We start from the raw sequence: 15,247 nt of genomic DNA, 5'->3' as shown, positions 1-15,247 counted from the left end.
ATTATCTTTGTTATCGTTTACCTGCTGGAATGACGAGAAACTAAGCTTGGGGATGCTGATACATCTCCGACGTATCGATAATTTCTTATGTTCCATGCCACATTATTGATGATATCTACATGTTTTATGCATACTTTATGTCATACTTATGCATTTTCTGGCACTAACCTATTAACGAGATGCCGAAGAGCCGATTCTTTGTTTCTGCTGTTTTTGGTTTCAGAAATCCTAGTAAGGAAATATTCTCGGAATTGGACGAAATCAACGCCCAGGGGCCTATTTTGCCACGAAGCTTCCAGAAGACCGAAGAGGAGACGAAGTGGGGCCACGAGGTGGCCAGACAACAGGGCGGCGCGGCCCAGGTCTTGGCCGCGCGGCCACGGCGTCTGGGCCTCGTGTGGCCCCGACCTGCCCTTCCGCCTACTTATAGCCTTCGTCGCGAAACCCCGGTCACGAGAGCCACGATACGGAAAACCTTCCGAGAGACGCCGCCGCCGCCAATCCCATCTCGGGTGATTCAGAGATCGCCTCGGCACCCTGCCGGAGAGGGGATTCATCTCCCGGAGGACTCTACACCGCCATGGTCGCCTCCGGAGTGATGAGTGAGTAGTTCACCCCTGGACTATGGGTCCATAGCAGTAGCTAGATGGTTGTCTTCTCCTTATGTGCTTCATTGTCGGATCTTGTGAGCTGCCTAACATGATCAAGATCATCTATCTGTAATGCTATATGTTGTGTTTGTTGGGATCCAATGGATAGAGAATACTATGTTATGTTGATTATCAATTTATGTGTTGTTTATGATCTTGCATGCTCTCCGTTATTAGTAGAGGCTCTGGCCAAGTTTTTGCTAGTAACTCCAAGAGGGAGTATTTATGCTCGATAGTGGGTTCATGCCTCCGTGAATGCAGGGAGTGTGAGAAACCTCTAAGGTTATGGATGTCTTGTTGCCACTAGGGATAAAACATTGATGCTATGTCCGAGGATGTAGTTATTGATTACATTACGCACCATACTTAATGCAATTGTCTGTTGTTTGCAACTTAATACTGGAAGGGGTTCGGATGATAACCTGAAGGTGGACTTTTTAGGCATAGATGCATGCTGGATAGCGGTCTATGTACTTTGTCGTAATGCCCAATTAAATCTCACAATACTCATTATATCATGTATGTGCATGGTCATGCCCTCTCTATTTGTCAATTGCCCAATTGTAATTTGTTCACCCAACATGTTATTTATCTTATGGGAGAGACACCTCTAGTGAACTGTGGACCCCGGTCCATTCTTTAACATCGAATACAATCTACTGCAATACTTATTCTACTGTTCTCTGCAAACAATCATCATCCACACTATACATCTAATCCTTTGTTACAGCAAACCGGTGAGATTGACAACCTCACTGTTTCGTTGGGGCAAAGTACTTGGGTTGTGTTGTGCAGGTTCCACGTTGGCGCCGGAATCCCTGGTGTTGCGCCTTGCTACATCTACTTCGCCATCAACCTTCAACATGCTTCTTGGCTCCTACTGGTTCGATAAACCTTGGTTTCTTACTGAGGGAAAACTTGCCGCTGTACGCATCACACCTTCCTCTTGGGGTTCCCAACGGACGCGTGCTGTACGCGTATCAAGTACTATCATGAAAAGTCTTTGCTATATGATTCAATTGTTTACTCATTATATTTACCATTGCTTCGAATCGCTGCATTCATTACATGTGCTTACAATAGTATGATCAAGATTATGATGGTATGTCACTTCAGAAATTATCTTTGTTATCGTTTACCTACTCGGGACGAGTAGAAACTAAGCTTGGGGATGCTTGATACGTCTCAAACGTATCTATAATTTCTTATGTTCCATGCTACTTTATTGATGATACCTACATGTTTTATACATACTTTATGTCATATTTATGCATTTTCCGGCACTAACCTATTAACGAGATGCCGAAGAGCCAGTTGCTGTTTTCTGTTGTTTTTGGTTTCAGAAATCCTAGTAAGGAAATATTCTCAGAATTGGACGAAATCAACGCCAAGGATCTTATTTTTCCACGAAGTTTCCAGAAGTCCGAAAGGGAAACGAAGTGGGGCGACGAGGCGACGCCACACTAGGGCGGCGCGGCCCAGGCCCTGGCCGCGCGGCCCTACTGTGTGGGTCCCTCGTGGCGCCCCCTGACCTACCCTTCCGCCTACATAAGCCTTCGTCGAGAATAGTTCCAGTACCGAGAGCCACGATACGGAAAACCTTCCAGAGACGCCGCCGCCGCCAATCCCATCTCGGGGGATTCAGGAGATCGCCTCCGGCACCCTGCCGGAGAGGGGAATCATCTCCCGGAGGACTCTTCACCGCCATGGTCGCCTCCGGAGTGATGTGTGAGTAGTTCACCCCTGGACTATGGGTCCATAGCAGTAGCTAGATGGTCGTCTTCTCCTAATTGTGCTATCATTGTTAGATCTTGTGAGCTGCCTAACATGATCAAGATCATCTATTTGTAATGCTACATGTTGCGTTTGTTGGGATCCGATGAATAGTGAATGCTATGTTATGTTGATTATCAATCTATTATCTATGTGTTGTTTATGATCTTGCATGCTCTCCGTTGATAGTAGAGGCTCTGGCCAAGTTTTTACTTGTAACTCCAAGAGGAAGTATTTATGCTCGATAGTGAGTTCATGCCTCCATTAAATCTGGGACAGTGACAAAAAGTTCTAAGGTTGTGGATGTGCTGTTGCCACTAGGGATAAAACATCAATGCTATGTCTAAGGATGTATTTGTTGATTACATTACGCACCATACTTAATGCAATTGTCTGTTGTTTGCAACTTAATGCGGAGGGGTTCGGATGATAACTTTGAAGGTGGACTTTTTAGGCATAGATGCATGCTGGATAGCGGTCTATGTACTTTGTCGTAATGCCCAATTGAATCTCACACTACTCATCATAACATGTATGTGCATGGTCATGCCCTCTTTATTTGTCAATTGCCCAACTGTAATTTGTTCACCCAACATGCTATTTATCTTACGGAGAGACACCTCTAGTGAACTGTGGACCCCGATCCATTCTTTTACATCGAATACAATCTACTGCAATACTCGTTCTACTGTTCTCTGCAAACATCATCATCCACACTATACATCTAATCCTTTGTTACAGCAAGCCGGTGAGATTGACAACCTCACTGTCACGTTGGGGCAAAGTAATTTGGTTGTGTTGTGCAGGTTCCACGTTGGCGCCGGAATCTCTGGTGTTGCGCTGCACTACACTCCGCCGCCATCAACCTTCAACGTGCTTCTTGGCTCCTACTGGTTCGATAAACATTGATTTCTTACTGAGGGAAACTTACTGCTGTACGCATCACACCTTCCTCTTGGGGTTCCCAACGGTCGCGTGCTAAACGGAAAGACACACGTCAACTACGCGTAGCAGAGATCACCGGCTACCTATATACCAAAGGGCGATGGCATCTATCCAAGACGGTCGATATTTGTGAAGGTAATCAGCGACCCTCTAGGTTAGAAGAAGTCTCACTTTTCTTCGTCGAGCGGGCATTTGGTGTGCTACAATCTTAATTTGCTATATGAGGTACCTACTTTTACTTGGTCAAGAGAAGATGCGGGAGATGTTGAATGCTTGCGTAATCATGCATAAAAGAATCATCAAGAGTGAACAAGTCTCCAACAATGGATGATCATATGCATGATTACTAGGGATCTCTTATTGTCGTTGATCACCAGATGCTTGCCAAATTTGATGATTTTCTGGTCATGCATTCGAAAATCGATATAGATGCTCATGACAACTGCAAAATAATCTGTATAGCATATTAGCATACATGGAGGCAACCCGCGCGAGGGCCGGCACCACTCATTCGAACTATCCAATGTGTTTTTTTTTACCTGGATATCCAATGTGTTCGCCGGACACAGATGAATTTTCTTGTGCTGAAAATAGGAAAATAGCACACGATAGCTGGGAGGTGGCGTTTTGGCTCATAGAAGCAAATGCTCCCATTATACAAAATAATTAAAAAATAATTTTAAAAATGTCAAAAAATTATGACATAAATTTTTTGGTGTACATCGTGGCATTATTTGTTAGTGCACAAGTTTTTATGGAGAAACAATATTTTATGTGGTGTGTACAAAAAGACAAAAAAAAATGTCCTGTACATAATCGCGTTATAGCATCAAAATTTGTCTTTTTACAAGAGCCACAATTTCTTTTTAGTTTCTTTTGAAAACTTGTGCACGAACAAAAAATGTGTAGATGTACATGAAAAATTTTACTTTAGAATTTTTTAACACTTCAAAATGTAGATTCACATAGTGAGAGAAAATGGCCAAAGTGAATATCCCACGATAGCTGACGATAAACATGCCACAGCAAGATCGATTTCTACTGCACACGATTATGGAGTACAATGTACTCCTGCGTGAGTAGATGGAACCACGGCAGTATCTTCCACGGGAGAAAAGGAGATATTTGACGCGAAGCTTTGGCCCGCCCACCGCGCCTGTTTGGCCCCGAACGGCTACGCTCCGATCTGGCCGTCCCCACAAACCCCGGCACGCAGACCATGCCGCTGTGGCTGGGCCCACCCTAATAAAACGCACCGCCGGTGGGCCCCACTGGGCAGTGACTCCCCGATTACTGACGACCATCCCACCGCTTTCCTTCATGTGATCCACCCTTCCCCATCACATGCCCTATCTCGCTACTTCATCATTTCACACTCCCACCCTCGCTCTAAAAGCTCGAGCACTAGCTAGCACACTACCGCCATTATCGTTACAAGGCAAGAGCGCAAGGCCTCACCGAGCGAGATGTCGATGGCGGGCGTGGCGGAGGAGCAGTACTACGGGGGCCCGCGCGGGGCGCCGCACGGGCTGCTGCTGGCGGTGGTGGTGGGGCTGGTGGTGGCGGGCCCGCTGTTCCTGGGCGACGGCGGCGAGGCCGTCACGGAGGCCATCGCGGAGCTGCTCAGCCCCGTCGGCCTGCTCCTCCTCCCCGTCTCCCTGCTCCTCCTCATCCGCCTCCTCTCCTCCGACCGCGGCGCCGCCGCCCTCTCCGACGCCTTCGCCTTCGGCGGCTCGCCCGACGCCGTGCACCGCGTCGGCGGCTCCCCCATCGGCGTCGCGCTCATGCTGCTACTCATCCTCGCACTCCTCTACTACCGCTCCGCGCTCTTCGGAGGCGGCGGGGACGACGACGAGTAGTGCTGCTACTTGCTAGGCGGCCGCCGGATGCCGGTGCCGGTGGGTAGGTAGAGTCGATCGATCGATCTCTTCTCGGGGCTGGCTGGTGGGTTGTTCAGGCTTGCGGGGGGTGTGTTTTGGTAGTTTCGGGTTAGTGGATGGACCTGGGTGTAAAAGTGCTCTGTAAATTACTCCGTTTGGTTTGCTCCGCGTTTAAAGGCTGAAGCTTCTGCGCCACATCGGGCCATGTGCTTTGTACTCTTGCGATTCTCTCGTCATCGTCGCTCATGACTCATGACCTCCACCAGCAGCCAGCAGGCGGGCAGTAAAAGTGATGACGTTTCTTTTTCCGACTGTTGCATACTGTCATCCATCTCGCACCGCATAAAAGCGATCGGGAATTTGAAACTGAATTTGATCTGGTCGGTGCCTTTTGAACGGATCGTGACACGCCCCGCAACTGCCCTCGTGCCGTGCAGTGTGATAGTGGCAGCTCATCGTGTTTTGCTGAATACTACTTTGCTGAGATGAACATAACTCTGTCTGAATCACCAAATGGAAAAAAAAAAGTGAGATGCTAATGTAAAATTACACGCTTCTGTGTTTCTGTTTGATGGATCGGAGACACGATATCAACGTTGTAACCGCACTATTGTATTATAGTGATACTACTCATTACTCAGTCGATCATACGGGGCCCAGGCGGCTAGCTTCTTTCTTGGCTTACTGGATCTTCTGGAAGCGAATATGTGATGGAGAGATCCCATCCTCTCACCAATGGCCGACATGTGCAGTAGTACTACAATCTTCAGTTTGAACACTGAAGGCATCCACGTTTCCTCGAACCTTCTTCTGCCTTCTGCCATGCGTCGTGAGCGCGTAGTATGCATGGAGAAGGTCAGAAGGAGCCATCTTTCTGGATGGAAACGCTTGAAGAAGAATTACGAAGCGTCTTCCCCGTCGATCGAGACGATCCCTGATTCCCTGAACCAATTCAGTTGTTTAATCTGTGGCGTTCGGTGCCGATCTGGACCTCCAGATCGTCAGCACGGCGTACAGGTCTTGTATATTTTACCGATGGTCCACAGTGTAACATGGCAACGAAGCTAAGGGTGTGTTTGGTAGCCCGGGGCTAGTTAGATTTTCCATCTCTCCTTATACAAGCTGTTCTTAGCTGAGTTGAGCTGAGATTCTCTTATATGTTTGGTAGCCCGGGTCAGCAGAGACATGTTGAGCAGAGATGTTGTTTGTTAGCCTGGGTCTGTTGAGATGTGTTGGACTGAGATGTTGTTTGGTAGACTGTTTGAGTTAGATGTGGTTACCTTCTCTCTAAGTTAGTGAGACTGGCACCAAAATGAATACATTTTAGTAAATACGACATACACACTCCAAGGTACATACGTGCAACATCCATAGTACATAAAAGATGATTCAGCATGCAGACCAATATTACAAAGTCTTTGTCCATAATATTGCATAATACATGTTCTCATTAGCATTACAAAATAGATATTGCATCCACGTTTAAGAAGTCAAACAAGATCAGGATTCTTGGCTATGATGCGCTTGAATGCTGCTTCACGAACATTATCTTCCATTTTCATAAAATTTAGACCTTTACCCTTATGCTCTGTCAGATAATCTAAAACAGCCAGCTTTTGATCCATTTCAAAACCAGGAAGGTCCATAATAGTTTTGCACAAATCTGGGTGTGTTTCAGCATGGCATGTGTTATTGATAGCACCAGCCACAACCCGCAATGCATCAGACATGTTGTTAACCTGAATTGTATCTTCATCACTCATCATAGAAGCCCTCTTTCTCTTCTTGTTGGAGCCAGAAGAAGGGGAAGGAGTAGTTGCATCCGTACCTTGAACACCAAAGTCAAATGGGGCTTGAGCTTCAACAAACCCTTCTCCAGTTGTTTCACCGCTCTCTAAATCAATAGGCTTTCCTGGACACTCCACTTCAATGGGTTGACCCAAAGGCTCATTAGAACCCATTGCAAACCTACCCGTGGCTAGCTTATCAGCAAAGCAAGTTTCCATATATTCAAAGTTGACAAGTGGTGAGTTCAGAATTTCAGCATCCTTAGGAGTATCCTACACATAGCATGAAAAGAAATAAATTCCAGCACTATAGTAACATGTGACAGCAGTAAAACAATGGTAATTATCATCCAAGTTCAACATGTATGTACATACCGTGGTGTGGCCCACATAATGTTGCTCTTCTAGAACAATCATCTTTTGTTCATCATCCCAAAGCGCCCCACTTAGTAATCTCAATTTTTCAATTCTTTGATACCTTGTCTTCCACTTACGGAGATGATTGGTCACTTGTGTCGTAGTCACTTCATATCCAACGAGTTCTGATACCTCTTTTGCAGCCTTGGTAATATGGACTTCTTTGAATCCTTTATCCGTCTTCACACCTTTTGCTGCTATGCCGGCGAGACAGCGCATCATGCACGCTGACATTGGAGGGGTCCAAGTCATCATCTTGGCGGTCTTCTTGATTTTAGCACCTACTTCCGGAACTTCCTCCACAACCTCAGCCATCTACAACAAACAAATTCAATCAGTAAATTCTAGCAATATAACACACAGTCCAGTAATTATAGGACATATTCTAGGACGAAAATGACATATCCCAGCAGTGCAATATTTATTCCAGCAAGTGCATGACATATTCCAGGAAGATAACAGGAAGATAACAGACAGTCCAGAATTATATGACATATTCCAGGAATATTACAACACCAAAATGGCACAATTCATAGCAGATTCCAACAACATAAGAAAGTCACAATTCATAGAATGCAATTATTACAACAACTAATACATCAAATGAGAGCTGGCCCCCTATTTGCCCACATCGCATGTGCAAATTCATCTCTCTTTTGTTTCCAAGTGTGATTATCATAGGCAACATCGTTGTGCTCCTCATGGACAGGTTCCGCTGTTTTCCTCAATTTTAGGGTGGATATGAGTGGAGGGAGGACGGATCATCTCAGCCCGCAACTCTCCAACAGCATATAGCACTGCCTTAAAGTACCTACTGATTACTTCAGTAGATCTCCTAAAAATTGGTTGTAAAGCTCTAAACCTTGTGTTGTGGCCAACTACTAGGAGAAACATGGCTACTTGTTCCTCTATAGAGGTATGAATACTATCTTGCAATAGATTTCTCTCTCTAAACAAATTGCACAAACGAAAAAAAGGAGCTCTTTTCATCCTTAGCTGATTTGAGCAATTTATGTCAGTAGAATGATATATATATCTCAGGTTTGAATCCCTAGCAGTATCCATATCAATCCTACGACTCATTGTTAACAATGGAGTTTGTTTCCTAGCTCTCCTTGAGATAAAGATCATGTATGCACCCAATACAGCTGCGATGCCGGCTGCTTGCACGATAAGTTGGCGCCGCTTTCTTGCCAAATCATCCATCTATCACAAATAAAAACAACAATTCATCTTACTGCCCACAAGCAGAACAAGTTTGTAGTGCTGCAACTACCATTATATTGCTGCAATTATCATAATAGTTCATTGCCCACACAAATGTTCCTTACTGCTGCAATATTATTGGGGAAAAAAATGCAAGGAATGACATCACTTTTTCTGTAATAAGCAGGATATGATACTACCTTCACAGCTTGTGCAGATCCGGCCGGAGACGATCGGAGAAGTGCAGATCGATGGAGCTGCTAGGGCTGGACTCGTGTTGTACTGCTGCTGCTCAAGACCAGGCGTTGGAGGAGGAGGCCCGTGCGAGCTCCAGGAGGGCCGCCTCAACCATCAAGGACGGCTGCCACGGTCGAGCTTCGCCTGCTCCATGGCAGCTCGATCTGGATCTCGAGGGTGCCCTGGGAGGAGCGGCGGGGTCTCACGGGAGGCAGAGACGAGCGCGAGATCTCGAGGACCTAGGCTGGTGTCTCGGGGAGGCGGGGGAGGCGGCGTCCTTGGCGGCGAACGGCGGCGGCGATTTTTGGCGACTCGCAGGAGAAAGATGGTCTGGTCGTGGGGAAGGGGTTGGGGTGACGGGAAGAGGTCTACCCCTCTGGAGCTGGATGCGCGGAGATATTTTCGGGAGGCTCGGGTCTCTGTTTTCGGGGCGCGCTCGACCGAGTTCACGAGCGAAGCTCGATTTCCACTTCGCTGCTCGGCAGGGCGGAGCGCCCTTTTTCGTATCTCCTGGGCAGGGTGGAGGCACGTGAGCCGACCTAACAAACAACCAATAGTCGGGTGAGGAGCGAAATTCTGAGTAGAGCCGACCTGCCAAACACACCCTAAGTTTCGTCGTTAGGGCATCTCCAGCGGCGCGACGCAAACGGTTGCTGAGCGCAGGGGCGGAGCCCGAGTGACATCTACCCTGATGCACCTAAGTGCATCTTACATGATATTGGGTGATGCATATGCTGAATTTTCAGCATTGTTACAAAGAAAAATATAGTTTACCCTGATGCCTGTGCATCATGGTGCGCTCATGTAGCTCCGCCCCTGGCTGAGCGTCCGTTTTCGTCCGCCGTGATCGGAAATGCGTCTGGGGCCTGTTCCAGTGGGGCGACGCAAAGTGATCGGGCTGTCCGCGGAGACGCAAACCTGGCCCAAATATGCACCATGTTTGCGTCTCTGCGGACGCTCGGCGGTCGCACGGAGCGTCCGCTCGCGTCCCCACGGACCCTCATGGCAGCGACCTAGGTTCGATCGGCCTCGAATTCACAACCGCCGGCGACCAACCGCCGCAATGGAACGCCCAACCGCCGCGGAAGAGCAACCGCCGGCCTCTTCGTTTTACGCGCCGCCGTTAATCCGCGCACATTATAACCCTCGCGTCTACGGTAATTCAAGTTCAACCGCCTCCTTCTTCATCATCTTTTCTTCTTCTCCAACACCGGCACGTCATGAGCGACTACATGCTGCCGTCCGACTCGGAGAGCGAGGGCAAGTCGCCCGGATTCCTGCATTGGTGGGAATCGCCGGCGATGCCAAGCGATCCGGGCTCCACGCCCAGCTACCCTACCTCCACACCGAGTGACGAGGAGGAGGGAGGCGGCAATGGCAGCGAAGGCCAGGAGGAGGACGGAGGCGGCGCTGCCAGCGACGCCGACGATGAGGAGGAGGGCAAGGAGGAGGAGGAGGACTCTGACAGCAAGTTCGCCCGATTGGAGGCGCAGGAGGCGGCGGACGACAAGGCGGCGGCAAGGAAGAAGTCCAGGGCGCTGGCGCGGGCGGCGCGTCGTCGTCCGTTCACCGACGACGACGACGAAGATGCCATTTCTTCCAGTTTCAAGTCCTGCGTCGTCCTCCAGTTCCGACGACGAGGTGACAAGCAAGAGGCGGAGGAGTTTCCACGACGATGACGACGCAGGGCCTTCGAACAAGAAGGCCAAAAAATAGTTTTAGTTTATATGTTTTTTAATTTCTTCTTATTTGTATGTTAAATATGTTTGAATCTAGTCGATTGACGTATCCGGTTAATTGTTTAGGCTATAATCTATTCGATTGGACCAACATGACATCATGAGTACATCTTTTTCGCGTTTAAAACTTGATCATTCAACTATAAACTGTAAAGTAGCACAAAAAAAACAGTTGCATGTCCAAAATGCGTCGGACCGCTGGAGGTAGCCCCCGACGCAAACGAACATTTCGCCCTTGCGGTCATTTTGGCGTCCGCGGGGCGACGCAAACGGACGCTCGCGACCACTTTTGAGCGTCCGAAATGCGCCCCGCTGGAGATGCCCTTACTCCATGGTCGCATCGTAACAAAATATAAAGCCGCCTGTCAGTCAAAGCACACGCTCTCTTCGTTTTTTTTAGACAATCACGCGCTCTCTTTTTATAGAAGAAGCTGCTAGCTAGGATACGCACAGGACCCACAAAATATTGCTGAGGCCCAAACTAGCCCAACCTCTTCCAGCACTCCCTTGGGCCGAATGACAGCCCACGACGTCCAGCGAGCTCACTTCAGAAGAAGAAGATAGGGTTATCCCTCCACGCCATTTGGTGCCACCAGGACCTCCCACGTCAGACTAGTGTGCTGGCCCACTCCCACTCACCCTGCCCACTATCTTTCTTTCGAGCTGTTGGTAGCTCCTGCCCGAGAACGTACACTACACAAGCTCCTGCAAGCACACGCACACGGCACACCTAGAGCCTAGAGCTAAACATCCATGGCCACCACGTCCGCGACCACCGTTGCTTCTTCTCTGTCGGTCGCGGGTGGCCTCGGGAGGCCGGTCGGCGTCGGCGCGTCGCTGCGGCCCTGCTCGCGACGGGCAAGGGCCTGCGTTGTCCGGGCGTCGGTGGAGCAGTCCGCGAAGAAGGTGTCGGCCGGACTGACGGCGGCGGCCATGGCGGCAGCGATGGTGCTGCCGGAGGTCGCGGAGGCCGCGGGGCCTGGCCTCTCGCCGTCGCTCAAGAACTTCCTGCTCAGCATCGGCTCCGGCGGGATCGTGCTCCTCGGCATCATCGGCGCCGTCGTCGCCGTCTCCAACTTCGACCCTGTCAAGCGTGACTGATCGCTGTGTGATCTGTAGTTTGTACCAACGCGACTTCTACACGGTAACAGTTAATAATGGTTATGACTGCATGGAACTTTTGCCGTGTCAAGTTTGTTGGACGGGTCAGTTGCTCCCACCATCTCTGCTTGCTTGCTTCCCACAGCGCTAACCCTCGTCAGTTGCCTCAGGTTTTTGAGTTGACTGACATAACCTGAACCAAATCTTCCTATCGACGGGCATTGCACTGGTAGATGAACAATGTTCTCCACCTGGTCACAAAGCACACATTTAAATGAAACTAGTGGTTGGGGCGCCTCCTAGCCGGTCAGGTGCATCCTAATCAACGTCCCAGTCATGCATGATCCTTGATCCATACTTCTTTGTATGTGAACAGATCTTAACAGCTAGTAAACACAATAATACAAACATTTGGTCATTTTACAAAATCCAAGTAAAAGCTAATCCTTCTTATTATGGCATACCATATGGTTACACTCAATGGGCAAATCTTAAGAGAAAAATAAAACCCACTTATATTCATGCATCAAGGTTCCAGCTACTCCTCCTCCAACCTGAAACAAGAAACTCTGCACCGAATCAATATCCATTAGCTGTAACATGTGTTCATCGGTTAGAGATAGCCCCGGAGAAATTAGAGGACCAAGTAAGTACACTATTAGATAGATATTCACGACATGGATTATTATTAAGAGGCATTAGCATGCATTCATATTTATCCACACATTTTGGCATATCATAAAATTCAAAATTTCAGATTTTACATGCCATTTTTTAGAGAGGAAAAATAGTATTTTTTACCACAGAATGTGCCCACAGAGATTTCCATAACTGCTGCTCTATTGACTGGTTAATATGACCTTCAGCTGAAGCAGGCCATTATGGTCTATCTTTTCCCTATGTGCTTCATCACCATTCCTAACAAATAAAGGAATACATGTAAGAATTATTGGTCAGCATACATACCTTTTACCATAGTTTTAAAAACCGGACCGGTGACCGAACCAGTAAGGCTATCGGTTCAGGTTTTTACCGGTCGGACCACTGGTTCATCGGTTCATTGACTGGTTTTTTAAGATATAGGGTAGTATATTTTGCTTACAAAAACTGCAGTAAATAAATAATCATGTATACAAATATATTTTAGACTTGCAAATTTTTATAATAATCCATAAAGTAGTCAACAACTTACCAACTTTGCCATGTTAGCCAAGCACCTAACACACGCTCGTGTATTTCATTTTGCATTCAGCAATGCTAAACGGCAGCAAATCCAGCGTATAGAACATGCACGTATGCCATGCGGCGTAAAAAAGTAAAGCCCCTATCGTGTGACCTATGTATAAAATAAACTGATGTCCTCTATAGTTGTCAAACAGTTGTAGCTCAATTGGTCGGGTCAGGTCTGCAGGAGGTTTCAGGTTCAAATTCTACCTCATGCATTTCATTTTTCACGCGAAGTGATCCTTCTACCGGTTGGACCGGCGATTCAGTAGTCCCGGTTTTCTTCCAAAACCGCCTATTGAGCCGCGGTTCATCCGGTTTTCACTGGGTCAGGTGCGTGAGCGGTCTAGTGCGCCTAAAAGACCGGTTGAGGGCTTGGTTCCGGTTTTTTCCGGTTCAACCGGCGGTCCGGTCCGGTTTTTAAAACTATGCCTTTTACATGCTAAGACAGATTTTGCAGTTGGATGAAATCTTAGATCAAAATAACATCACATCTGCCACTGAAATTGTTCGCAAATAGAGCCATGATCTTGGTCAGGTTCAAACATTAGGTGTCCCTCACTAATTTGGATTCCATCTGGTATGCATAAGATCTGTCATTTCGGTAGCTTGAAAATATGTTACTAATTTATTATCTGAACAATTTCTATGTTATACAGACATTTTGTTCATCGTTATAGACTACATAGTAGGGAGTGAGGACACGACAATATATTTTCTTCACAATTTTGTTAGTTGGTACAGGTTCAAATATGTACTTAATTAACATCAATAGGATAAGCTATCACAAACAGAAATAAATAATATGCTGACATGGTGATGATGGGAGTGCAGAGCATCACTGGAGCAAATCCAGCAAGCAGGAACTAAGCTGATTGCTCTCTTGTGCTTTTTGATATAAAAAATTATCTCAAGCCCCACAACCAGAACCACATCTTGCTAAAGAAAAATCCAATGTTTCACAGACAGTCACAACCAACAATATTTGAGTCAATGTCAAACAAGAATCAACGAGCACGAAGAAATTATCATAATTGGGGTATATCTATTTAATGGATAAAAGGGGAAATAAAACATGATTACGTGGGCAATGGACAAAAATATTTGCATCAATCTCTAACAAGAATAAACGAGAACAAAGAAATCATATTTGGGGCACATCTATTTAATGGATAAAAGAGGAAATAAAACATAATTAAGTGGTCAATTGACAAAAATATTCAAAGATCAACAACTATACTGGATTTACAATAAATAGTTTCCATTGTAAACAGTAAATGCAACCTTAGGTTAACAGACAGGGAAAGAGTATAGTCACTATGGAAGCCATACTTTGCACCTACGATAATCCATAACTAAAATGGAAGGTAGCAGGCTAACAATAAAAATCACGGCTTGAATAATTACATTTTTCAATAAGCATGGCTAAAATATTAGAATAGCTTTTACGTCCTACCAAATATACAAAATAGTTATTAGCTGCTTACGTGGGAACTAAAGATCATTATGGGCAATGGGAAGGAACTGCCTCACACAACATGGTGAATCAGCAATAGACTAAATCATATGTTTCAATCACTTTCAGCATAAGAAATAAGAAACAAAATACAATAGTTATACTACCTGATTTTTAACGTGGAAGTAAGCTCACAAGAAACCAAAAAATATATTAGGATAGGGATCACCATAACCTCAATTGTTTCATACTCATTTAATCCTATGAAAAACAAAGTTTCGGTGCAAACAAATATCTACACTGAGAAAAAAGCCAAATAAAGTGGCGTAATAGTTTCTACTTGTGAAAGATAAAAGATTATTCGGATATCGCATCACAACAAATAAATTTATCACCATAACAATTGACATCATAGGAAATCAATTAATACAGGAGCTAACAAGCCTGAAACCAGCATCAATGATCTATTTTTTACAACTCCAGAAAACAAGATTTATATGGTGATATTCACTTTGAGGTATACCATGTACCAAGAGAGCGTACCAACTAAGTAAATTACATGGTTGTCAAGCAACAAAACACCACCTGATTATCGGCAGAGATGACACTACGACATGTGGAGGGTAACTTTAAGAACAGGGCATCTGAACAAATATAACTCTTATCATTTAGAATTTTTTAGCCTTTACATGGAAGATCAACTCTGGAGTTTCCTCTAAGAATCCATAAGGTTATGACTGGTTAGTTCTCGTGTAATTATGCACTCATACATACCTCGCTCTAGTTTTCTTAGAATCCTAGATAGCATTGAATTGAAATGAAGATAATGAGG

The 15,247-nt window shown here is 46.1% G+C and overlaps 3 protein-coding genes across 3 annotated transcripts; 2 read left to right on the top strand and 1 right to left on the bottom strand.

The window, feature by feature from the left end:
* Positions 1-4,720: 4,720 nt before the first annotated feature.
* On the top strand, positions 4,721-5,443 carry LOC127331594 (uncharacterized). The gene has a single exon (XM_051357769.2). The coding sequence runs from the start codon at positions 4,835-4,837 to the stop codon at positions 5,225-5,227; it is 393 nt and encodes a 130-aa protein (XP_051213729.1). The 5' UTR covers positions 4,721-4,834; the 3' UTR covers positions 5,228-5,443.
* A 1,048-nt stretch (positions 5,444-6,491) lies between these two features.
* Positions 6,492-9,386, bottom strand: LOC127329832 (uncharacterized). Its single transcript, XM_051356261.2, has 3 exons — positions 8,859-9,386; positions 7,411-7,767; positions 6,492-7,308 (listed from the first exon to the last, which is right to left on the bottom strand). Exons 2-3 carry the CDS (start codon positions 7,765-7,767, stop codon positions 6,739-6,741), a joined length of 927 nt encoding a protein of 308 aa, XP_051212221.1. The 5' UTR covers positions 8,859-9,386; the 3' UTR covers positions 6,492-6,738.
* Positions 9,387-11,306: 1,920 nt separating this feature from the next.
* Positions 11,307-11,826, top strand: LOC127331595 (uncharacterized). The gene has a single exon (XM_051357770.2). The coding sequence runs from the start codon at positions 11,388-11,390 to the stop codon at positions 11,733-11,735; it is 348 nt and encodes a 115-aa protein (XP_051213730.1). The 5' UTR covers positions 11,307-11,387; the 3' UTR covers positions 11,736-11,826.
* The last annotated feature ends 3,421 nt before the right edge of the window (positions 11,827-15,247 follow it).

The sequence above is a fragment of the Lolium perenne genome, chromosome 4 (assembly GCF_019359855.2).
Source record: "Lolium perenne isolate Kyuss_39 chromosome 4, Kyuss_2.0, whole genome shotgun sequence".
Lineage (NCBI taxonomy): Eukaryota > Viridiplantae > Streptophyta > Magnoliopsida > Poales > Poaceae > Lolium > Lolium perenne.
This window is presented reverse-complemented; position numbering and strand designations above follow the sequence as displayed.